Raw genomic sequence first — 26,686 nt, 5'->3', positions numbered from 1 at the left:
GACAGGACTTTGTTTTTGTGCACGACACAGAAACATTCTAATACTCGGTCGCAAAGCCTTAAGCCAGATGGCAAAGATCTCAGCAGGAGTTTATAACATTAAGTTCGTATATTAAATATAGTCAAAAGGCATTCCTTAAAGGAAAAAATCAATATGAAGATTGCTGTCTTCCAAAACAGACAGATACTAGTTCTCACTGAATTCTACAGATGAGGCACCCGAGGCCCCATCCTCGCCTAACTCTGTGTGGCCTTGGACTTTGCCTTCCAGGGCCCCATCCATAAATGAAGAGGTTTCTCGTTCTGGGCTATGTGAAGGTTATTGAGTCAGGGAAGTGTGACACCTCTTACGCCATTCTTGGAATTCACAGTACACATATGCTAAAGTGCACTGAATATGGCTTAGTCCAGTTGCTTCTCAGGTTTATTCAAACACAGAGTATTTTTTACCCACTATGGATGAGCAGCCTATGGAACAGATCCCCCTCTCTGCTTTCAAAGTGTAAGCTCCTCCCATGAAGAGACCACCTACAGAACAGGACAAAGTACTTGCCAATCACGTGTGATACAGGATTTAATATCAAAAACATAGAAAAGAATGCAAATACTTAACAGCAAGGAAAAACAAAAAACACCCAATTTAAAAATGGGCAGAAGACCTGAATAGGCATTTCTCAAAAGATCACACAAAAATGGTCAACAAATATACAAAAAAAATTCTCAACTCCACTTATCATCAGGGAGTACATTTATCATCAGGGAAATACAAATCAAAACTAGAGTGAGGTATTACCTCACACATGTTAGAATGGCCCATTATAAAAAAGATAGAAAATAACATGTTGGAGTGGCCAACGCTGTGGCACAGCAGGTTAAAGCCCTGGCCTGAAGCACCAGCATCCCATATGGGTGCCAGTTCTAGTCCCGGCTGCTCCTCTTCTGATCCAGCTCTCTGCTATGGCCTGGGAAAGCAGTAGAAGATGGCCTGAGTCCTTGGGCCCCTGGACCCACGTGGGAGACCCAGAAGAAGCTCCTGGCTTTGGATCAGCGCAGCTCCAGCTGTTGCGGCTATCTAGGGAGTGAACCAATGGATGGAAGACATCTCTCTCTGTCTCTACCTCTCTCTGTAACTCTGTCTTTCAAATAAATAAAATAAATCTTAAAAAAAAAAAAAGAACACATGTCAGAAAGGATGTGGAGAAAAGGCACATAAGTTAATACAGCCATTGTGGAGAATGGTATGGGGCTTCCTCAAATAACTGAGTAGTCATAGGACTACCATGTGATTCAGCAATCTGACTTCTAGGTATAGATACAATGAAATGAAACCCGTATATATGACACAGATACCTGTACTCCTGCATTTGTTACAATATTATTCACAGTAGATAAGGAAGCAACTTAAGTGTCATCAACAGATGCTTAGAACTTGGTATATGTATACAACAGATGCAATCCTTTAAGTTCTGACAACCTAGATGAACCTGGAGGTCATTATTTTATGTGAAATAAACCAGGTGAGGCTGGCGCTGTGGTGTAGTGGGTAAAGCTGCTGCCTGCAGTGCCAGCATCCCATATGGGCACCAGTTTGAGTCCCAGCTGCTCCACTTCCAATCCAGTTCCCTGCTAATGTGCCTGGGAAAGCAGTAGAAGATGGCCCAAGTGCTTGGGCCCCCACACCCACGTGGGAGACCCAGAAGAAATTCCTGGCTCCTGGCTGCAGATTGCCCCAGCTCTGGCCGTTGTGGTCATTTGGGAAGTGAACTAGCAGATGGAAGACCCCTCCCTCCCTCCCTCTAACTCTGCCTTTCAAATAAATATTTTTTAGAAATTTAAAAAATAAACATATAAACCAGGCACAGAAAGACAAGTATTGCATGACCTCTCTCCTGTAAGGAATCTAAAAATGTTGACCTTGAAGTGGAGAGTAGAACAGTGGTTACTAAGGGCTGGAGTGGAGGGGTGGGGGGGTTGGGGAGATGTAGTCAAAGCAAACCAAGTTTCAGTTAGATAAGAGGAGTAAGTTCATGGGGTCTGTTGTACCACACGGTGACTGCAGTTATTCATAATATACTGTATTTTTTGAAAAACACTAAGTAGATTTTAACAATCTAACCACAAAAATGGCAACAACATGAGATAATGCATATGTGAACTAGTCTGATTTAGCCATCCTACAATGGCTGTATTTCTAAACATCATGTAAATATATACTGTTTTGCCTCTTGGTTTTAAAAAAATGCAATAAATTTAAACCACACACACACAAGAGCGATGTGAGCTTCTTTGATGGCAGCATCTCCCAAATCTCCCAAGAATGGGAGAACAGTGGGCAGGTGAGTGAGGCAAAGTGGAGCCAGGGACAGAGACAGGGCTAAGAACTACCATGGGGTGGGCGAGAGGCCTAGAGCCACATAAGTGTAAAGACCAGGTAGGCAACAAGGTTGGTTCAGAACAGACAAGCTGGATGGCAAAGGCTGCAGGGTCTGCGCTGGCCGGTTTGCAGAGTTGAGAAAAAAATCCTTAAAGACCACCTTGTTCAGTATCAAAAGATAGGCAAGCAAAGACCCAAAACACATTCAGTGTCACCCTGGTAGGAAGTTAGCAGCTAAGAAAGAAACGGAAACCAACCCTTGGGATGCCCTAGGCAGAGCCTTTTCCCACATGTCATGGGCATGTGTGAAAAGAGATCCAGTTTGCATCACTGCAATAGTATTTTTAAGAAATATGGGGCTGTATGTATGCTGTATGCAGTGCCAGCATCCAATATGGGCACCGGTTCTAGTCCCAGCTGCTCCCCTTCTGATCTAGCTTCCTGCTAATACACCTGGGAAAGCAGCAGCAGGTGGGCCAAGTGCTTGAACCCCTGCACGTACGTGGGAGACTTGGATGAAGCTCCTGGCTCCTGACATTGGCCTGGCCCAGATCTGGTTGTTGCAGCCATTTGGGGAGTGAAGCAGCGGATGGAAGACCTCTCTCTTTCTGTCTCTCCTTCTCTGTTTAATTCTGACTTACAAATAAATAAATCTTAAAAAAAAAAAAAAAAGTGTTGCACTGTCAGCAAATTAGGGCAAGGAGAAAAATAAGAAAAACAGCTTTGGGTCAGCAAATGATTTTTCAGAACCCTTCCAGACCCAATCTTACAGAAAATTGTCCCCACCAGGAAAAATTAAAACTAAGTAACTGGGGCCGAAGCTGTGGTGTAGTGGGTAAAGTTGCCGTCTACAGTGCCGGCATCCCATATCGCCGCCGGTTCAAGTCCTGGCTGCTCCCTTCCAATCCAGCTCTCTGCTGTGGCCTGGGAAAGCTGTAGAAGATGGCCCAAGTCCTTGGGTCCCTGTACCCACATGGGAGACCCAGAAGAAGCTCCTGGCTCCTGGCTTCGGATCAGCATTCCTCTGGTCATTGTGGCCAACTGGGGAGTGAACCAGCAGATCGAAGATCTCTCTTTCTCTCTCTGCCTCTGCCTCTCTGTAACTCTGCCTTTCAAAAAATAAATAAATCTTAAACAAAAAAATAAATAAAAAGAAAGAAAGAAAAAAGAAAACTAACCTTGGAAATCAACTGAAACTTTGAAACTCAACTTCATTTTTCTTTCTGCTACGTAGGTATACTCACTATAGCCTATCAAGGGTCCCACACCTTGTGCAAGGAAAACCTGTGACCTGCAGACACTCTGTCCCCTTGGCTTCCAGGCTGCCTGCCATCTCTGGTCTCTCCTGTAGGGCTGCCGGCCCCTCTTCTGCATCTCTGCCTGGTATGATTCTCCTCTGAATTTCCAAGGGCAGACAGCCGCTCGGGCCAAGAGTTCCTGAGTCTCTCCTCCCTGCTAGCCAGATCTCAGCGATCTCACTCAACCTCCCTCCTCAACGTGTAGTTCCTATCAGGGCCTCGCTTCCCATCTCTAGACTCGAAAATCCAACTGTTCACCTCTCCTCTCCTTGACCAACTGCCGCCGCAAATGCAACACATCTCCAGCTGAAACCCTGATTTTCCCATGCAAGCCATCCTTGTATGTGTGACACTGCCCACCCCAACGGCCTGCAGCATCATCTTCCCAGGCAGAAGGGACAAAATTCTCCAACAGTGCTTGATGCCACTTTCACAGTCCACAGCCAGCTGACCGTGCTGGCACCCTGGTCTCCAGCACCACGAGGAAGAAATTTCTTTTATTGACGTGGATTCGTTCTGAGAGGAGGAACGTGGTGGGGGCAAGAGGCGTGGAGTCACCACACAGACCCTGGGAGTCAAGTGAAAGCAGGCCAGAGGCAGCAGCCTGCAGACTCGTTTATCTCAGTTGCTACAGCAGCTTATATAGCCAAGGAAGCCAATCTGGTCAAGGGGCGGTCTATGCCCTAACCAATCACAGCCTGTTGCCAGGCAGTTTCCAAAGCCATCCAATCACAGCCTGTTGCCAGGCAGGCTCTGTTGCCAGGTGGTTTCCCAAGGGGTTTCCCAGGGGTTTCTGAAGCCACTCCTGAGTAATTGACGCTAGCTTGCCAGTGGCCATCTTGGCATGGCCTTCTCATTCCACCACACTCCAGGGGCTCCACAAAAGGTATTTTTGTCACAGTGGCCCAAAAGCTCTAAGATACCTGCAGCACTGCTACAGTATCCTCAAGGTGACCTTCTTCCCTCGCCTCCCCAGGGACAGAGCCAACACAAATAGCCAGAGATCTTTTTAAGTAAAAGTCAGGTGAGGTTTACTCCTCTCTTCAGAAGCCTGCAGGGACTCCCCAGGGACCTCCGTGTGAAGGCCAAAGTCTGCCCCTGGGCCTGTAACCACTCACCATGCTGCTGGTCTCCCCCAGCTAACCTCACCTCCCACCATGGTCACTCCCTGATCTGCCTTGAACGCGCTTGTGCCACTCCCGCCTGACAGCCACTTCCTCTCTCTGGAATGTTCTCCCCCCCCACCCCCCCGGTGCCCATGGGGTTGTCTCTGCCACCTCCTGATGTTTGCTCAAATCTTACCCCGATCATCCTTTTCTTTTTTCTTTCTTTTTTTTACAGGCAGAGTGGACAGTGAGAGAGAAAGACAGAGAGAAAGGTCTTCCTTTGCCGTTGGTTCACCCTCCAATGGCCGTTGCAGCCTGCGCGCTGCGGCCGGCGCACCGCGCTGATCCGATGGCAGGAGCCAGATACTTATCCTGGTCTCCCATGGGGTGCAGGGCACAGGTACTTGGACCATCCTCCACTGCACTCCCGGGCCACAGCAGAGGGCTGGCCTGGAAGAGGGGCAACCGGGACAGAATCCGGCGCCCCGACCGGGACTAGAACCTGGTGTGCCGGCGCCACAAGGCAGAGGATTAGCCTATTGAGCCGCGGCGCCGGCCAACCCTGATTATCCTGTTCAAACTGCACCCTCAACCCCGTACTCTAGAATCTGCATGTCCTGCTCTCATGCTATTTCCTGTGGCTGCCCGGGTCAGTTCCCCTATACCATGGGTCATCATGTCTACAGCTTGCTGTCCCTGTGGTCACTTAACTAGATGCACCATGAGATGAACCCTCTTTGTAAATTCCATTCACTGATGTGACTCACACCGAGTATTTATTAATGAGTGGATGAAGATAGGCTGCTAAGAGAAGTAACCAGCAGAAGTACACGAATCCACTGTTCTTCCTTGAGAGTCAGCCTCACCTTCTAGATGACAAAATGCAGGTCCAATGTCTACCAAGGGCACCTTCTCTGCCCTTGAGCCATGTGGTGGAGCTTCAGGATGGCTGCAGGCCATCTGTCTGCCTTGCCCAGGGGAAATTGATAGTAGCCTGAGAACCGTCCCTATCTATGCAGAAGATCTCAAGTAACAAGGTGGCTCCTAGGAAACACGGGATGTGCTCTTTCATTCCCATCCATTTCCTCCTTAAGAAATGGGAGCAATGAGGAGTCAACTTCCACACATCTGTCATCCATGCTGCCCTGCAGGTGCACCCTGCTCCTCCCCTCTGCCTTCCCTCCCTCCTGTTGCTACAGATGAATTCTCCATGATTCTACCTAAACCCAACTTTCCCATACATTTATTCAATCCCATTCGCTCGATGACTTTCTCCATCTTTGCCCTCTCTGCTTGATCATTCCAATCAACATACAAGATACTTCAAAAAGTCTATGAGAAATGGAACTAAATGATTAATTTGGTGCAAAAAAATGTTCAAAATCCAGGCATATTGAGGGGGTCTTTGAGAAGGTCATGGAAATATGTATTATCCATTCATTTTTTGCAACAAGATAAACTTTTTAATTCCATCTTTCCAAGAATGATTTGAAGTACCTTTGTACAGATAGCCTCAAACATCAACCAGTAAATAAAGATAATAAATTAAAAACTGAGCAGTACCATGCCCCAGGTACTGCCCAGTTTTCAGCTGGTCCAACAGCAGAGCCCTCTGGTCTGTACTGGCTGCGGCCATCCCCATTTCTCACTTCCCACCAACAGCTCACTCGGGTTTCTATTCCACCACTCCATCTGGTCACCTGTGGCCGAGGTCACCAATGACCTGCACGTTGCCAGATCTGGTGGTCAAGCTCTGTCTTCATTCTCAGACCCTAAGACTGAATGGGACAGAGATGGACTCTTCCTCTTCTTCCCTGAAATCTCTTTACTGGGCCTCCGGGGCATTGCTCTCTTTCTCCAGTGTCCCAAGCCGGATCCTCCTCTCCCTCCACTTCCGACCTCAAAAAGGGCTCATGCCTGGTGCTTGGACTTCTTCTCTGTCATACAAAGCTTCCTGCACATGCTCATCCAATCCATGGCTTTCAAGCTCATGATCTCAATTACATGCTACTCACTTGCACTTGCCCACTAAACAGACTCATTTCCAACACCTGCCTACTCAACATCTCTGATTAGACAAGCATCTCTAACCCACACATCCCAAACCAAGCCCTGGTTTTTTTTTTCCCCATTCAAATCTGCCCCACAGCCATCTTCCCACATCAATAAAAGGCAACCCACTGGTCCAGCTGCTCAGACCCAAAACCCGGAACTTATCCCTGAGTTCTCTCTCCTCTAACTCACCAAATCCTACTGGCTCTGTCTTCAAAATACATCCATGACCTGCCTTTTTCACCACCACCCTGACCCAGGGCATCATCATGTCTCCCCGGGTTATTAGAGTAAATGACGAACTCCTTGCTCCTCCAGGGTTCACACTCAACAGTGAAAGACAGCACAAAGTCTCTGGCTACTATGAAATCCAAGAGTCCCATAATGGCCGGCCCATCCTGCACTGGGCGCCCCAGGTCTCTTTGGAACTTCACGCCCCTCTACTTCCGCACTTGCATATTCTGCTGTACTCATGCTGGCTCTCAAGCTGATCTGTGGACACATTGAATGCTTTGCACATTCACAGTCCAGAACCCCCTTCTCTTGACATGCACATGGTGCATTGCTTTTCATTTCTTTACAGACAAACCAGTTTAGCAAAGAGGCCTTCCAACCACCCTGTATAAACACACAGCCCCTTCCCCACCCAGTTCCACTCTGGCTGGACTACCCGTGCTACCCCATTCTGCACCACTGCTCCTATTACAAATGATGCACTACGTATGTGTCATTGTTTCTTGCCAGCTTCTGTCACTAAACTGTGAGCTCCATGAGACAAGGGACTGCTTCGGTTTGGGGTTTGTTTCCTTTTGTTTTCTTTTTCTGCGTTCTGTTTTGTTTTGTTGCTTTCTCTTAGATTGAAAACCATAGAAGAGTGCCTGGTGTAATTTTAAGAACTCGAATATTTGTTAAAAGGCGACCAGGCTGTTGCATTCCTTAGTAGATGGCTGACGGGGTTCTAGGAGAGAGAGAAACAAGGCACCTGACACGGACCAGCCACTCAGCATGCAGCTGCACTGTTAACAACATTCAACCCGAAGCTGCAACTCCCACCAAGAGAGGGCGCCACTTCTAGCCTCGCTGTTCAACGGAAATGTCTCACCTTGCAGTCGCTACCCTCAGGATTGAGGGCAGTGAAAGCTACACACAGCACAGACCAGACACAGGCAAGCAAGCCTTCCACTCTCAACGCTGAACAAACCCGTTCGTACAGGTCTTTCGGGCTCAACAACAAAGCCCTGCCTCATTAGGTTAAGTATTCTCGCTCTTTCCCAAATTCAGTGAGAAGATCTCGGTGTCCGGAAACCCTCCAAATGATTACCTCCACCAAGCTGTGAATCTTGCAGCCGTCCTCCTGGATTGTCTTGTACTTCCTGGTGAACACGTCGCCCCTGTCCTCCCAGGCGAAGGCGGCCTCCCTCCTGTGCTCTCTCCTGGGGAGCAGCGGGCCCTGGGCCCAGGCCCGCATCACCTGCTGGATGGCCCCGAGGTTGTCCTGCGTGCGCTGGACTCTGTGCTCCAGCTCCGAGGTGGCCGTCTTCACGCTCTCAATGTAGCCCCAGCAGTCGTCCCGCCACGTCACGGACGTCGCCACCGCCTTCAGCTGCTCCTCCAGGGTCCTCAGTTCTTCTTCAATCAGCGGGTATTCAACTTCCAGAAGAGTCTGCTTCAGCTTATTATAGCCTTGCACCAGCAGCTCGAGATTCCCAATGTACTAAGCAAAGAAAGTCCCACAAGAAAAAAGGCCAGACTGAAGCTATTTTCTCTCTCTTAAAGGCATAAAGACATCATAGGTCTACATGGTGATCATTAAAATTCAATACATTTTTACTCAAAGTGCACCCTAGGGTCTAAAGAGACAAACCTTTAAAATTGTGTTTCTGCTTTTGAAGATGGCCAAGGCTGCATCTGGGATGTCTACCTTCTGCAACATCAAAAGGTATTTCACGTCTCTCAGTACGGCCACTAGCTGTAAAGGGAAATCAAGGATTACTGCTTATTTTAAGAATTTAACTCTATTTTAACCCAAACTGAAATACTCAGAGTTTCGTCCAGTGATTACAACATTTCCCAAAGCTCAAAGGAAATAGGCTGTTTCCTATGCTTTTTAAAAATTAAAAGTCATATAGTCATTATACTATGGAATGATCTTATTATAATATTAGAAGAATAAACCCTAAAACAGCACAGGAAGTGTAGTTGGTATAAATTGGTTTTATGAAATCCGAAGGCACAGGAAATCCAAAGTTCTCTAGAGCCGGTTTCTGTACACGTGCTCAGTTTTATTAGCAAAATAAAGCAGCTCTAGCCCTTGTACATATTTTGGGAAACAAACCAGAATCAGGGTGCAAAGTGCTGTGAACACACCGAGTAAGGCTCTTTCTCATGTCCTAGGCTGCATTTGCATGGAAGTGACCAGGTCATCTTTACCACCTAAGATTTCAGCAAGATTTTAAGCTATCATTTTCATTTTTGGTCATGAAAATGTTTAAATAAGCTTATCCTTTACTGTAAAGTACATGGTAGATAATTAGAAAAGAAAGCCTATTTTGTGTCTTGTCTACTAAGCAGTTTTGAAGTTGTTTAAAATATACAAACCATAAATACATAGACACACATATATCATTATATAATTGTTTATACCCACATGCATAAATGTATAATTGTAATAAGGCATCTGTACTTTCACTGTTACATAACAAGTAATAAAATCATGAGAAAATAAATTTACTGAAAAGATACACAAAATTTGTGTCATGATTTATCATGAGTCAACAAAACATCTGTCCAATAAAGGTAATATTTACCCTGGATATTAACTGTTAATATCATGTTGGTATTATGATGTTTTAAATTTATTATAAAAATCATTTGTAAATTACCATCAATGTCATCACCATATGCAAATTTTTTCTCTTTGAAAGAAGTTACAACAAATCAAAATTTACACTAAAAATGCAACATGTCTGTTTTCTACAAAGTCCATGAGTTTCTTAAATCTTAATTCATATGATAAAATTATCTAAAACACTGATTTATATTATGAATACATTTAAGCTGAAAATCAGGTGGCACAGACTAGCGATTCCGTTTCGCTAACAATTAGAAAGTGTTATGAAGCGCCAGACACTGTGCAAGAAGCACACGACACGCAGATGTGATGCGACTGGCTCCACCCTCGGCAGCTCATTATTCACAGAGGGTGACGTGGTAAAGAAGGAATCACAAGACAAAATAATAAACGAAGAGTCACTTAAGGAAGAATATAGGCAAGATGACTACTAAGTTATGATAGGTAACTAAGAAGTTCTAGGGTTCTGTTGCATAGCAGGATGACTAAAGTAATGATAACAATCCATGTATTTCTTTTAAAAACAAACAAAAAATGAGAAGAAAGGGTTTTGGATTTTGCACCATTAAAATAATGTGAAATGTGTCAGGAGATACATATGTTTACTGTGACAGGTACATCACATGCAGGTACTGAAACATGCTATGGTACCCCATAAATGCATACAAATCTTATGAGTCACTTACACTTTTAAAACATTATTTAGAAAAAGAATTTAGGAGGCCGGCGCTGCGGCTCACTAGGCTAATCCTCCGCCTAGCGGCGCCGGCACACCGGGTTCTAGTCCTGGTTGGGGCGCCGGATTCTGTCCCGGTTGCCCCTCTTCCAGGCCAGCCCTCTGCTGTGGCCAGGGAGTGCAGTGGAGGATGGCCCAGGTGCTTGGGCCCTGCACCCCATGGGAGACCAGGAAAAGCACCTGGCTCCTGGCTCCTGCCATCGGATCAGCGCAGCGCGCCGGCCGCGGCAGCCATTGGAGGGTGAACCAACGGCAAAAAGGAAGACCTTTCTCTCTGTCTCTCTCTCTCACTGTCCACTCTGCCTGTCAAAAAAAAAAAAAAAAAAAGAATTTAGGAAAGGAAACCCTAAACAAAGACCAGCTGCAAGTAGTTGCCAGTTGTATTTCTCACAGCATTGACTTTTCCCCACAATAAATTCTAAATGACTACAAGTATCAGAAACACACTTATAATAAAAATAAAAATGGCATCTATAAACCATCTCAGAAAAAAAACAAATCCCTACCTTTGGGTCAAAGTTGACACTGAGAAGACCATTTATGGCACTGAATTTGAGCAAGGGTTGATTCAAATTGAATTCACAGATTTCATCCACATTACTTTTCCATTCCTTATATATATCATTTTCAAATTGTTCTAGCAAAGTAGTCATTTCAACATACTTCTGATAAACTAACGTATCATCATATTTGTCCAGGAATCTGTAGGAATAAGGTTTTTCTACTTTCCTATATATGTAGAGATTTCAAAAACTTCATGAAAACCAGAATTAAAAGACTAATTTAGTACAAAAAATTTTAAATTCATGCATACGAGGGATCTTCAAAAGTTTATGGAAAATGATTATGAAAAGAACTATGCAGAGATCAAGTTTTGCACCAAAATCAACATCTTTGAATTCTATTTTCCATGAACTTTTTGAAGTGCACTTATATTATATTTCACTTAGTTTTTAATAGTACAATGCGTAACACAAAACACATATGATACAATACTAGGTTATAAATGATCAGAATGAAAAATAATCAAGACCAAATAACATCTTTGAATTGCTTTTTTCTTTAAAAGCAAGTTATGAAATCAATAGAACTCCAAAGGTTTTACTAAGTTTTGATAGCAACAAACTAAACAGAAGAAAAAAGCACAAAAGGATTGTATAACAAAAAGAGTGGTTGTTACTGGAAGAAAGAGAAACCACCACCAAAATTCAAAACACACTATGTGTGAAAAGGAAAAAGAAGGTAAAACATTTAAGTAAATGAAGTGATAGGAATCCCATTTGAAAAAAGGAAATCCCAACATCGGGGCTGGCTTTGTGGTGCAGTGGGTTAAGCCATTATCTGTGATGCCAACATCTCATATGAGCTTGAGTTCTGGCTGCTCCACTTCTGATCCAGCTCCCTACTAATGCATCTGAGAAAGCAGCAGAAGATGCCCAAGTGCTTGGGCCCCTGCCACCCACCTGGGAGACCCGGGATGGAGTTCCAGGTTCCCGGCTTCCGCCTGGCCCAGCCCCAGCTGTTGGAGGCCATTAGGCAGCAAACTAGCCTATGAAAGATGTCCTTCTCTCTCCCTCCTTCTCTCTCCCTCTAACTCTCCTTCAAATAAACAAATCAATCTTTTTTTTTTTTTTAATCCCAACACCTTGTGGTTAAAGCTCATTAAATTATTCCAACTAGTGACCAAAGAGGAATAAGGCAGTGACTTCTTCAGTGCTAACATGAAGAGCTCCCTGCCTTGCATAAGGATCATTTACCATGAAATAAGCCTAACTACTTACAGATAATGGAGAGAAGCAAAGTTGGACCAAAGCATTTGAAGTCGTTCAAGGACCTCGTGGGCCCATTTGATATTTCCTGATGTAAATGGCATATTCTTGTTAAGAACTATGCATCCGTGTTCGATCTGCAAGTTGACATTTTGGCAGAAGGAAAGAAAGGGAACATTCAGTCACAGTGCCCCCTAGCCTTGGGTGCAACTGTTCCTCTTGGTATGTTTCCAGTTGTGTAAAACACATGTGGTTATCAACTTGATAAGTCAAAGAGCTACAGTCATCTCCACAAGAAAACCACTTAAATAAAAGCATAAACATGTTAGGGCCTATATCTAATCATTCAATATGGTTTCAGTTGATGTCCAGGTGCTCAACCGTCGTCAGCACTTACCTCTCTCAGATGTTTGTTATATAATTGCTTACACACATCCAACTCTGTATTACACAAGTGCACCAGTGTGCTATAATGTGGACTGAAAATCTCCATGACAACTGGCTTTTCTAGAAAATTTCCAAATACAGTCAAAAGCTGTAAAAAAAAAAGTTAACCGAGGTTAAGAATGCAGATTTCTTTTACAGTTGCTCAGTTCACGATTACCCTTATTAAATCTTTCATGACCAGAGGAAAGATCTAGAACCCTGCATTGTTTCAAAATGTAAAACATATCTGTGCATTTCCTGAGATTTTCTATCCATCCAATAAACCAAATTCCAGGGGCGATTCTCCCAGTGTAAACTGTGTGGAGTCAGAAAAGAACTACCATCAGAAGCCACTGCTTACAACTTAATACTACTTCCTGGTGGACACCCGGAAGTGTTTTAGAAGATGTTTTGCAGATATAAGAATAGAAGCAAAATTTATGCCGTTGTTATCTGTTATTCCTACCTATATATTTTTATTATTACTATTTGAGTGGTAGAGTTACAGAGAGAGAGAGAGAGACAGACAGACAGACAGACAGGGAGAAAGGTCTTCCATCCACTGGTTCACTCCTCAAATGGCTGCAAAGGCCAGAGCTGGGCCAATCAAAAGCCAGGAGTTTCTTCCGGGCCTCCAATATAGGCGCTGGGTCCCAAGTACATGGGTTGTTTTCTGCTTTCTCAGGCCAAAGCAGAGAGCTGGATCAGAAGAGGAGCACCCAGGATTTGAATCGGTGCGCATATGGGACAGCAGCACTGCAGGCAGAAGCTTAGACTAGTATGCCACAGTGCCGGCCCCCTATATATTCTTTTGATTTAACCATTTCCATATCCATACTTAGGCTCTTTCGTTTATACCATTAATAGTTACACCAGATGTGCCAACCACAGTAAGCCCTGGAACATGCGTGCAGTCCAGCCACCCCCAACAGTGCCTGGGGCAGCAGTGGTCACTGCTGTGAGGACAGTCCCTCCACAGGTGGACAGTGCCTTTGACACGAATATCCGGGCTCAAACCCATGCCATGAGCTAATCAGATTCTCTTTCTCAGGAGTCAGCACATGGCTGGCTAAATCTGTGTGGGCTAAAATTGTGAGTGAGCAAAAACTACCAGCAAGCAGAGGGAGCCAGTGGACAGGACAGAGACAAAAGCAGACATGTGGACACAACCGGCTCAAGTTAGCAGCAAAGCAGAGAGCCAAAGCCCACAGACTAAACCTGGTCGGTCAGTGGAACCCTGGATTTCAAATTGAATTCCGCCATCAGTTTCCACCATGAGCTTGACCTTGGAACCCCATGAACCTGGTGTGGTATTGACTGTCCAAGGTGGATTCTTTCAAGTGCTGGCCTGAGATGACTAGCCTTCCAACAGGGAGGTAACTAAAATGTATGTTTTGACATAACTAATGGTTATGGAGGGCCATGTGCCAGGCATTATATGTGCAGGGCCTTCCAAGTGCTGCTATCATGTGTTCCAAGTGGGGAAACGGAGTAACGGGGAAGGGATACCTTGTCCAAATTCACACGGCTGGAACTTGAAAGCAGGCAGTCGGGCGCCTGGATCTAAGCCTCTCATCCGCTAAGCTGCCTTTGAAAGTTGTATGACAGTCATGTCCTTAGCCTTGGTTTTGCTTTCTCCAGTTGTGGTTACCCACAGCCAACTGTGGGCCAAAACCATGACATGGAAACTTCCAGAAATAAACAATTCTGCATGTTTAAGGAACTTTAATTACAGCATGCTGTCATAATGGTTCTATTGGTTGGTTAGTGTGGTTAATCTCTTACTGTGACCAATGATAAGTACGCTTTATGATAGGTTTCTATGTACAGGGAAAAGGTTCATGGAAGAGGAACATTATGAAAGAAGCAATGCATGGATTTCATACATTTTATGACCCAAAACAAAGCTTGTGTTTTATGCAATTTCCCGCAACCTTTTTGAAGTACGCTGGTGCATAGGGTCTGGTACTGTATGTGGTTTGGGGCATCGGGACAAATTCCCCATTGATAAGGGGGGACTACAGTATCTCGTTACTTGATTACTCTATGTGGGCTTTGTATTTTATTTACTGGGCCTTTTGTTTGGACATTTTCTTTAAAAGATGCTATCTCCTAAAGCTAAATTTATTTAAGGTGGCAGAAGAACTTGTTAACAGTATGGCAAAGGAGAAAACTTCACTGTTTTTCTTAGGGAAAATAATATAATAACATAACTAATATATAAATAACAGTAACAATACTCTTACATTTTTTATTGAGGGTGGGCAGTGCTTGGCACAATGATTAAAGCGCCGATTGGGACACCCACATCCCACACAGGGGGGCTATGTCCAAGTCTTCACTGTTTTGGATTTCAGCTTCCTTCCAATGCAATGACTTCCTTGGAAGTCAGCAGGTGACAGCTCCAGTACTTGGGACCCTGCTACCCCTGTCGGAGACCTAGATGGAGTTCTAGGCTCCTGGTGTTGGCCTGGCCTAGCCCTGGCTGTCGTGGGCATTAGTGCACCAGCAGATGGGAAATCTCTGTCTACACCTCTGCCTCTGTCTCTCTGCTTTTCAAATAAAATGAAGATAAACAGGTAAAAATTTACCATAGCTTCTTTGTAGATGTGTTATAAAAAATCCTATAAACTGTACTCACTGGAGAAAACATCATGAAACAATTATACAAACTCAAACGGCAATCTAATGGTACCTGAAGGGTCAGTTGAGACAAATGTATCCAGTTTCCTTGTGCAACATCCATTAGACCTACAGTAGAAACTGCTAACCATTTGTAAATGCCCTGGGTTAGCCGTTACCTAGAAAAATGTCAATTATTAACTTTCTTTCCACAGCCACCATTCTGTTGAGTTGGGCCTGAAGTTAAAATTCAAAAGCAAACGCTGCCCCCACAGCTTTCACAAGCAAGTGTCCTCCAGTCACCACTGAGAAACACGGCTTTCACAACACCAGTGTTCAAACACTTACACACTGGCCACAAAGCCCGCGACACCAGAGGCTCCCTAGCAACAGCTCACCTGGCCTAGCTGCTTCGCAATACTCAACTCCAAGTGGGCAAGGGGAAAGCTGTGCGGAAAATGTTCTTCTGGGCGACTGTGAAGTCAAAAGTTCTAAGAAAGCACTCAACCATTCTTAGGCAGTATACATACCGTAATGATTCATCATCATCATCATTAGTATATGGAAATCACCCTCTAGCATGAGAATAAAGGCCATCTGAACCCTGGTGTCCTAGTCACAGAACTAAGAGCCACTTTATGAAGGGGAAACACATCATCTTTCACACGCCCTCTTGTGTCCCATTAAACGCTTCTTTCCCCAAATAGCCTATTTAAATTTTATTCTACTTCTCATTTTTTAATAGCAGTTTTTGTAATTCCACATCACTGTCACAAGTGAATAATGCTTATATTTGTCCTAGGTTTGCCTCTTTTCACATGTTTTTAATCGGGTCACCTGAACCAACTGTCCTTCTCAATTTTATGGTTTTTGAATACAGTCTGAGTAGCCCTCATCTGACACACTCGGGATCTGAAGTATTTGGAGCTCTTGATTTTTCCAGATTTGGGGATATTTGTATCTGCACAGTGAGGAATCCTTGGGGTGGGAGCCAAGTCTCAACACCACATTCCCTGATGTTTCACATGCATCTTCTACCCATAGCAGGTAGTTTAATAGAATACGCTTAACAGTTCTGTGTGTGAAACAAAGTGTTCCGGTGTGGAATTTTCCAGCTGTGGTAGACATCGCGTCAGCTCTCTAAACATTTTAGATTTTGCAGCATTTTGGATCTCTGATTTCCACATTAGAGATGCTCAGTTTATGCACTGTTTGAGGTCTTTTCTAGACACACTTTGTCTTACGCACTTCAGTTCACCGTATTTTGCTTCTCCCCTTGGTGAACGCGCACCAGCGCTCCAGGTTTTGAAGTAGTGCACATTTACAACAAGGTAGAACCATGTTTCACTCCCTTCCTGGCCTCGTCTCTGCCCACAGTAGGCATCCAATTGTCACCTTCAGAGAAGGGCTACAAACAGCTCCTCCCAGGACGAAGAATCAATGACCAATGTCAATCCACAGCTACTTATAGTTGAGATTTGTTTTCCCGTAAGTGCACAGCCCAGTAACTTTTTCTTCTGCCATTATACTTCCAGCAGTTCACTTTCCTCCATGAGTCACTTCCAAACTGAACTCACCACTTAGTCAGCAACACCCTCGAGCAACCATTCAGTGCCTGCTCCATAGGGTGCACTGTAGAAGGCAGCCAAAGCATAACCAAAGCTATAGATGATGTTCCCGAGAGCAGGATCTCATAGGGGAATTTTTTTCAGTAGACTAGGTACCAGTACGTGGAAAGCCAAAGGAAAGAAACACAAGACCATAAGGTCAGAGATAAAACTGTTTAGGAAAAAAAAATGGCCAAGGAGTAGACATTTGGCATAGCAGTTCAAGTCATCACTTGGGATGCCTGTGTCCTACATCAGAGTGCATGGTTCAAGTCCTGGCTGTTCCACTTCTGGTCCAGCTTCTGGCTACAGCACCTGGGAAGGCAGCAGATGCTGTTCCAAGTATCCAAGTTCCTGCCACTACAGTGGGAGGCCTGGATTAAGTTCCTGCTTCCTGGCTTTGACTTAGCCTAGCCCTGGCTTTTGCAGGCATCCGGGGAGTGAACCAGCAGTAGGAGGATCTCTTCCTGTCTCTATCTTCTCACCCCTCAAATAAATAAAATGTTTTAAAACAGGAAAATATTAAAAATAATAATACTGGTGAATTCTTATAAAGACTAGAAAAATACTGGGCCAGCACTGTGGCCCCAGCCCGCAGTGGCGGCATCCCATGTGGCACCAGTTCAAGTCCCAGCTGCTCTGCTTCCCATATGGCTGTCTGCTGTAGCCTGGGAAAGAGGTCGAGGATGGCTCAAGTGCTTGGGTCCCTGTGCCCTCATGGGAGACGCAGAGGCTCCTGGCTCCTGGCTCCTGACCGGCTCAGCTCTGGCTGTTACGGACATTTGGGGAGTGAACTGGTGGGTGGAAAACCTGTCTCTCTTTCTGGCTCCACCTCCCTCTGTAACTCTTTCAAATAAAGTAATAATAATGATACATAAGTCTTCTAGAATAGTTCCAAAAAGACTAAAAATATTTATGACTCTGCAAAGTAGAAATCGTTACATACAATAGAAGATCTGACTACATTAGTTTTGTCAAACAAACTTAAGTATGCATAACTAGTCCAAAACTAAAGACAGAGTTAGCACTACATATAGTAGGAACTGTCCCTGAACTGTGATTACAGGCCACTGTATAACAACAGGTTACATGCTTTGGAAAATGGCATCTCAGTTTCATTGGTGAGTTCTTCCAAAACAAGGAATGCTGTGATGCTGTGAATGATCTATGTTTACCTGGGGCCGGGGTGCATTGGTGACTTGATGACTCCCCAGTTGACTATTTGAACGGGAAGGTCAAAATCAGACATCATCTTTAAAAAGTTTATGTCAGGGGCTGGAGCTGTGGTGTAGCAGGGGAAGCCATTGCCTGCAGTGTCAGCATCCCATATGGGCTCTGGTTTGAGACCCGGCTGCTCCACTTCCGATCCAGCTCTCTGCTATGGCTTGGGAAAGCAGTGGAAGATGGCCCAGGTCCTTGTGCCCCTGCACATGCATGAGAGACCTGGAGGAAGCTCCTGGCTTCAGCCTGGCCCAGCTCTGGCTGTTGCAGCCATTTAGGGAGTTAACCAGCAGATGGAAAACCTCTCTCTCTCTTTCTGCTTTCTCTTTCTCTGTGTAACTGAATTTCAAATAAATAAATAAATCTTTTAAAAAAAAAAAAAGGTCTGTAAGCTAGACTCTTTAACCCTCAATTCTGCCATTGGAAATGTGTCTTGATTATTAACTTACACTTGATTTGAAATTCTCTTCTTCGATGACCAAATTTCAAATGCTAACAGTGTTCTCCTGAGTATAAACTTTCCAGTTGGAAGCAACCATCAGGCTCTTTCCCTCTTACGCAATTCTTGGTATATACATACTTTATTCATCAATTCCATGACAGTCTTTCTAGTTTCAAATTGCTGAAATGCATTATACAATCAATGGAATTGTAATTATTTGGCTGAATTTTTTCTTTACAGCTATACAAAATAATGGTGTATCTGACAATCAGTGATGTCCCACATCTGATGAAACATGTAAGTGGCCACTTGTTTCAATCAGAGTAACAAAGTATGCAAGTCAACCCAACACATGTCAAGAATGGTTTGGAAAAATGTCCAGCTTCAGATATTTGTCACTTTTTCACCATGAATTGCTTTTGAATCAACATTTCAGTGGCCAGCCCAAACTTCCAATAAAGGTAATGAGAGCTAAAACACTATAAATGCATAAAAGAACAATAGTAAAATGTCCAAAAAAATGACCTTGCCACAGCACACTATGGCAAGTTTATTATTAGTGAGCTGAACTGCTTCCAATTAACCCAGTTCACACTTTACCGGAATCAGAAAGGAATGCATTCACCCTGTTTCATTTAATGTCTAAATTATTCAGTAGTAGAACATTTCTATGACAGCTTCTTCAGAACTAACCTTAAATGCAGCTTCCAAACCATTGCAGTTCAAGAAAGCTTCACAAAGAATTGTCCCAAGCCTTCTGTCAAAATCCAGAGTTTTGGACTTAAATGCAACATAGTCACTCTCAAACTCCTGTAAAGTTAAAAATAAAATATTTGTTTATAGCAAAGACTCTAGTAGTGAAAATAAAAAGCGCATCAAGTGTGATTGACCCTCCTCTCCTCTCCTCTCTCTCTGGATGAATGAGTGTATTTTTCCTAGCAGGATTCCAGGGATCAAGCAGCAGCTTTGAGTGTATGTGAGTGTCCATGGGGCTACCTTTTAGGAGCATCTGCCTAGAGACACGTGAGCCCATATTTTCACAATTCTCTGTACCAGCTCAGACCCCAACATTAGAGATTTGGTCCCGACACTCACATAAAAGCTTTGGTCTGTCTTCCTTTTCCTAATCCACCTTGATGATAAATGAAAAAGTAAAACTTTACAAAAAAAAAAAAAAAAAAAGGAAGAAGATCCAATCCTCATTGTAACTTAAGTTCATTGAAGTTATCTCATGGAGCCAAAAACCTACCTGGAAATTTCTCTTCAGGTGAGAACTAAAATCCACAGGTCTGTAGGAACACACCACTGGTGACACACAGCAGAGTCACCCTCCAAATTTCCCAATCTCTTATTAACATGCAGTTAACAACCCTAGATCTTCCTAGTACAAAACCGCCATCATCAGAAAGAACCAGACAGCAAGACAATACATGGCACTTCAGCCTGCAGGTCAGACAACCCAAGAACTTGGGGAACACCTTGGTGCCTTACACTCAAGCACCCCAAAGTGCGTACTGAAGATTCAGCAAGGGGCCCCGTGTGGCATAGCAGGTAAAGCCGGTGGTGTCGGTCCCAGTCCTGGTTGCTCCACCTCCAATCCCAACCCTCAGGGTGAAAGGACTAGGAAGCGGTGCCATTGGGAGGTGAAGCCCTCAGGAGTGGGATTAGTGCCCTGGTACCAGAGGCCTGACAGACACCCCTCTGTCCTTCCACACGCGGACACTGCAAGAAGGCACCCTAAGCGAACCAGAAAACCACCTGCAGGAGAAACCCGAGCTGCTGGCACCGTAGTCTTACACTTCCCAGCCTCCAGAGCTGTGAGCAATCAATTCCTGCAGTGCGCATGCTCTGCAGTAATGGCATTCCGGTACAGCAGCCTAGACAGACCTAGACCTGAACGCTGAATTTAACACGCACCGGGACAACACTCTCTGCATTCAAGGACCACTGACTGGGAGTGGGCGTGTGGCCTGGTGGTTAAGATGCTGGCCAAGACGCCATAGTCTCCTATTGGAGGGTCTGGGGTCCATACCCACCTCTGGTCCCTGGTTTTAGCTTCCTGTGAACGTAGACCCTGGGAGGAAGCAGTGATGGCCCAAGTGTTTGGGTTCCTGCCACCCATGTGGGAGACATGGATTGAGTTCCTGGCTCCAGGCTTTGCCTCACCAGCAGTTGTGGGCATTTAGGGATCAAAGCAGGGGATGGGAACTCTCTCTATCCAAGCAGCAGCTTAACCTCCTGCATCGCAACACCTGGCCCAACTCATAGACCTTAAAAAGGGACCACAATTCCCCCAACAACTTTTAACAAGCCTGTTCTCTCCATATGGTTACAAGAAACACACACAAGTGACCAGCCCCCAACTGCAATAGGAAACTTAGAGATAAGTAACATCGGAGGAGGGAAAGATACCCATCTCCACCCTGGCATCTTGTCCCTACCTGCCACACGTCCTTACTCACGCCTTCCTGGAAGCAGACTCCAAGGAGAATCCACAGTACCTCACACCGAGCTGAGCTCTTTAACCCACCCAAACAGATATGCGGGCAACCACCGTGATGCTCTGTCCACTGGGTGCTGTCCACCCCTCTTGTAACAATCCCTGACCGAGCCCCCCTTCCCCTAATGTCCCACCATGGATCACCGGCACTGCTCATCTGCGGTTCTGTTGATCACACACTGCTCCCACTGCCTCTAGTCTTCTCGATCCTACTCCTCTCCCGAACTGTAGCCTCCATAATCTAAGAGATGGAACCGTGTCACTCACTCTTCATTCTGACTCAGAATTGTCCATTTCTTCAAGTCCAAAAGCCTTAGCATACTCTGCAAGGTCTTGTGTGTTCTGCACCGTCTTTAACTACTAATTATAACACTCCTCCCAAGTTCATGCTCTACCACACCTGCACGCACTTACGCGTGCTCGCTCTCTCCTTCCCACCCTTGTTCTCCTCCTCCCTCTTCCACACTTCACCCACTTCTTTCCCTTTTAGGTCACAGGTTTCTGTTTATTTTCCTTTCCCCTGGAAAGCAGCCCTTTGCAAATGTTCTCCTAACACTCTGTCCTTTTCACATCCCAGCACCGAGCAGACTCGGCAATAATTGCCTACCTGAATTCTCCCCTGGATTTTAAGCCCATGAGTGTAGTGACCAAGTTAATTTTGTCACAGTTACAGCACCAAGCTGTTTCTTCACAAATACTTATTGGAGAATAAATGGCATGCTGGTATTACTCGGAATCATTATAAAAAACGTTTTCATATTCTGAAGATTACAAAATTGCCTTTAGTGGCATTATGGGAGGCTACAGAAGGGTTTTCATTAGAGGAGAGCACAGGTTTGCCTTAGCATCAAAAAGGCACTCCAGCCTCTGTGTGGAGATAAATTAGTGCAACCAAGATGGGTCCAGGGGGTGCAGTAATCCAGGTCAGAAATAAGTCCTGCATGTATTTTCAGGGTACAGGAGGTACTTCCAAAAGTTCACAGAAAAGAGAAACTTAAAGTTTATTTTTGTGTAAAAGATTTTTGAGGGGCAGGCATTCAGTACAGCAGTTAAGACCCTGCTTTGGATACTGGAATGCCTATGTGTGAGTCCCAGTCCCACTTCCAATTCCAGCTTCCTGCTAAGGCACACCCTGGGAGGCAGCAGGTGATGGCTCAAGTACTTGGGCCCCTGCCGTCCAGGTAGGAGACTTGGAATGAGTTCTGGGCTTCTGGCTTCAGCCTGCCTGGGCCCAGCCCTGGTGCGCATCTGGGGAGTAAATCAATGAATGGAAGATTTCTTGGTCTCTCTCTGCCTTTCAAATAAATAAAAGCTCATTGTAAGATTGAAATCTATGCACAGTTTTTCATAATATGCATTTTCATGAACTTTTTGAAGTGCCCTAGGATCTGCAAGAACTGGATGTCTGTGGTGAAGATCTGAGCATGATTACGGGCCTGGCTCCACCGCTTCACTTGCAGTAGCTCACCACTGTGCCATGCAATCTGCTAGAGAATACGGCTAAGAGTGGGTCTGAGGTGGGTAAAGCAGGGCTCTGGTTTCCAGCAAGCCCATTTGGAGACGTCTATCGAACTCCTCAGTGCAGATGTTCAGTTGGCAGTTACATATAGATGCTGTGTATCTGGAAGTTTGCCAAGTCTTTCACCACTAAGTGTAGGGTGCTTTATTTAGGCTTTCGGTAGACGCTCTTTTTCAAGTAGAGAAAACTGTCCTGGAGTCTCACTTTTCTGAGACTTTTTGTCATGACTGGGTGTTGAACTTGGTTAAATTGTTTTCTGCACCGGTTAACATAATCACAGGATTTTTCTTCTTTGGCCTGTTAATTTGACTTTTACACTGATTTCAACTAATATTCAAGGAGCATTGCATCCCTAGAATAAATCCCACGTGGACGCGCTGTATAATTCTATTGGGGGAATTTAGATCAGGATAGCAATTATGGAAGTTACCAGGTGAACTAAAAACAGAACCCCTACATCATTCAGCAGCCACTTTTCCAGGTATGTACCCAAAGAGATGAAATGAACACCTTGACCTACTCTCCGTGCTGACTCAGCACTACTCACAACAGCCAAGATACGGAAACAGCCCAAGTGTCCATCAACGAATGAATGGGTAAAGAAAAGGTAGCACACACACACAACGAAATATTTCTCAGTCTTCAAAAGACGAGATACTATCATTTGCCACAACATAGATGACCTGGATAATTTGCTGAGTGCAACAAGCTAGTCACAGAAAGAAAACTATTACATGATTCCATTTGTACCTAAAATATTTAAAAAGGAAAAAAGTTAAATATACACAGGCTAAAACAGTGGTTACAGGGGTAGGACTTGGAAAGGGGGAAAGAAATGTAGATATATATTTCAGAAAATACACAGTATGGAGCCAGTGCTGTGGTGTAGGGGGTTAAAGCCCCAGCCTCTGTGCCGGCATCCCATATGGGCGCCGGTTCGAGTCCTGGCTGCTCCTCTTCCAATCCAGCTCTCTGCTGTGGCCTGGAAAAGCAGTAGAAGATGGCTCAAGTCCTCAGGCTCCTGCACCCACATGGGAGACCCAGAAGAAACTCCTGGCTTCAGATTGGCACAGCTCCAGCCATTGTGGGAATTTGGGGATTGAGCCAGCGGATAGAAGACTTTCCTCTTTCTCTCCTGCCTCTCTGTAAATCTGCTTTTCAAATAAATAAGTAAATATTAAAAAAAAACACATGCAGTAGCAGATATGTAGGATGAAATGTTTAGAGATCTAATCTACACCATAAGGACCATACTAAATAAAGTATTGTATTTTGGATTTTTGTTAGAGAAGTGATTGTAACTGATCTTGTCATTAAAAAAAAAGTGCCTGTGAAATGATACATTAATTTGCTTCATTATAGTAATCATTTTACTATGAAATATGTTCCAAAATACCATGTTGTAAATCTCAAATGTACACAATAAAATTTATTTTTAAAAATCAAATAAGGGGGCTGGCACTGCGGCATAGCAGGTGAGGTTGCTGCCTGCAGTGCCAGCATCCCATATGGGCAGGTTCGAGTCCCGGCTGCTCCACTTCTGATCCAGCTCTCTGCTGTGGCCTGGGAAGCTAGTGGAAGATGGCCCAAGTCCTTGGGCTCCTGCACCTGCGTGGGAGACCCGGAAGAAGCTCCTGGCTTTGGATTGGCGCAGCCTCGGCCGTTGTGGCCATCTGGGAAATGAACCAGCGGTTGGGAAACCTTTCTCTCTGTTTCTCTGCCTCTCCTTCTATCTCTGTGTAACTCTTTCAAGTAAATAAATCTTTTTTAAAATCAAATAAAATTAAAACTTGCAAGAAAATAATTCTTTTATATATCAATGACTTCTAGTTGGGAATAATTTGTGAAGGACTTTTATATCTATGATGTCTGATTCTAGTTTATAGTTTTTCTTTGTGGCATGAACTTGTCTGATATTACATCACAGGTACATGCTAACTCCTTAAACTGAGAAGGGCTGCCTCCTCTTCTGCTTCTGGAAGAGACTGTATAGAGCTGGTGCTACTCTTGTCTGGGAGAATTCTCCAATGAAACAATCTGAACCAGAAAACGGCCTTTACAGGAGGTTTTTAATCACAAACCCAATTTCCTTAATAGTTATAGTGTTACTTAAATTGCGTAGTGGGAAAATTGTAGCTTTCTGATTCTTCATGGAATTGGCTTATTGCATCTAAGTCATCAAATTATGCTTGTTGAAGTTTATTTTTCATATTCCTATTATTTTTTTTTTTTTTGCCAGGCAGAGTTAGACAGTGAGAGAAAGACAGAGACAGAGTTATAGACAGTGAGAGAGAGACAGAGAGAAAGGTCTTCCTTCCGTTGGTTCACTCCCCTGATGGCTGCTACTGCCGGCGCGCTGCGCTGATCTGAAGCCAGGAGCCAGGTGCTTCTCCTGGTCTCCCATGCGGGTGCAGGGCCCAAGGACTTGGGCCATCCTCCACTGCACTCCCGGGCCACAGCAGAGAGCTGGACTGGAAGAGGAGCAGCTGGGACTAGTACCCGGTGCCCCAACCGGGACTAGAACCCGGGGTGCTGGCACCGCAGGCAGAGGATTAGCCAAGTGAGCCACGGTGCCAGCCCCTATTATTCTTTTGATATTTGTAAAGTACATAATAAAGGTTTATTTTATTCCTGACATTGGTATTCTTCCCCACACACACCTGTACTTTCACTAGAACTTTGTGCTTTCAAAGAATTAGGTCTTGGTTTCATTGATTTTGACCTACTACTTTTGTTGTTAATTTCACTGATTTCTGCTCTTTATTATAGATGATCTTCAGCTTACAATGGGGTTATAGTCTTGTAAAGCCATCCTAAGTTGCAAATATCAAAAATGTACTTAGTAACCCTAAGGTACCAAACACCATCGCTTAGCAGCACAGCACAAGACAGAGCCAGCTGTTTACCCTCTGTGAGCCTGGGGCTGACTGGGAAGTGGCGAGCAATAGCTCGACAGTACTGTGCCCCACACCACAAGCTCCAGACAAGACCAAATTCAAAATCGGTGAATCTACAAAAGAACCCAGTTAGACAAAGCAATCCAGAGCAAAGAGAACCAAGCTAAAAACATCATAACACTTCACTTGAAAACAAACTACAAGTGCTGGTGCCATGGTGTAGCAGGTAAAGCCTCCGCCTGCAGTGCCAGCATCCCAGTGGGGTGCCAGTTCATGTCCCGGCTGCTCTACTTCCAATCCAGCTCTCTGCTGTGGCCCGGGAAAGCAGTAGAAGATGGCCCATGTGCTTGGGCTCCTGCATCCATGTGGGAGACCCGGAAGAAGCTCCTGGCTTTGGATTGGCACAGCTCTGGCCATTGTGGCGGCCATTGTGGCCATCTGGGGAGTGAACCAGCAGATGGAAGAGCTCCCCCCTCTGCAACTTTGCTTTTCAAATAAATAAATAAATCTTAAAAAAAATAAAACTACAAAGTTACACTAACCCAAACAACATCATACTGGCATATACCTACAGACACACACATACACCAATGGAACAGAAGACAGAACTTAAAAATAAATCCATGTATCTCCAGCCAACTGGTTTTCCCAAAGGCAGCAAGAACATCTATTGAAGAACGGACATGCTCTTCCATAAATGATGCTGGGAATACTGGATATCCTTATTAAGAAAAGAATGATACTAGATTCCTCCCTCTCGCCATGTACAAAAATATTAATTCAGAATGGACAAAAACAAAGATGCTTCAAGAAACTGGTGTCCTCAGTGTGCTGTACATTGAGATTTAATGCTATAACTAGTACTCAAACAGTTTTTTTCTCTTTATGTTTCTGTGTGGGAGCAAACTGTTGAAATCTTTACTTAATGTATGCTAAACTGATCTTCTGTATATAAAGAGAATCGAAAATGAATCTTGATGTGAATGGAAGGGGAGAGGGAGTGGGAAAGGGGAGGGTTGCGGGTGGGAGGGACGTTATGGGGGGGAAGCCATTGTAATCCATAAGCTGTACTTTGGAAATTTATATTCATTAAATAAAAGTTAAAAAATAAAGAAATGAAAGAAAAAAAAGAAACTGGTTTAATAAAAGAAAAAATTTGGGGGTAAGACCTCAAAAGCACAAGAAACAAAAGCAGAAATTGATAAGTGAGATTACATCAAACTACCAAGCTTTGCACGTCAAAGGAAACAAGAAAGTCAACAGTCAG

The 26,686-nt window shown here is 44.4% G+C and overlaps 1 protein-coding gene across 1 annotated transcript in view; it reads right to left on the bottom strand.

Moving 5' to 3' along the window:
- DNAH11 (dynein axonemal heavy chain 11) overlaps nt 1-26,686 on the bottom strand; it is a gene marked incomplete in the record, with an annotated part of 360,436 nt that overhangs the window by 297,370 nt on the left and 36,380 nt on the right. The window contains 6 exon segments of the mRNA XM_070059638.1: nt 8,151-8,543; nt 8,694-8,798; nt 10,923-11,118; nt 12,198-12,322; nt 12,583-12,720; nt 19,197-19,313. Of these exon segments, the coding sequence (XP_069915739.1) occupies nt 8,151-8,543; nt 8,694-8,798; nt 10,923-11,118; nt 12,198-12,322; nt 12,583-12,720; nt 19,197-19,313 (1,074 nt within the window).

This window comes from Oryctolagus cuniculus, chromosome 16 (genome assembly GCF_964237555.1).
Source record: "Oryctolagus cuniculus chromosome 16, mOryCun1.1, whole genome shotgun sequence".
Taxonomy (NCBI): domain Eukaryota; kingdom Metazoa; phylum Chordata; class Mammalia; order Lagomorpha; family Leporidae; genus Oryctolagus; species Oryctolagus cuniculus.
This window is presented reverse-complemented; position numbering and strand designations above follow the sequence as displayed.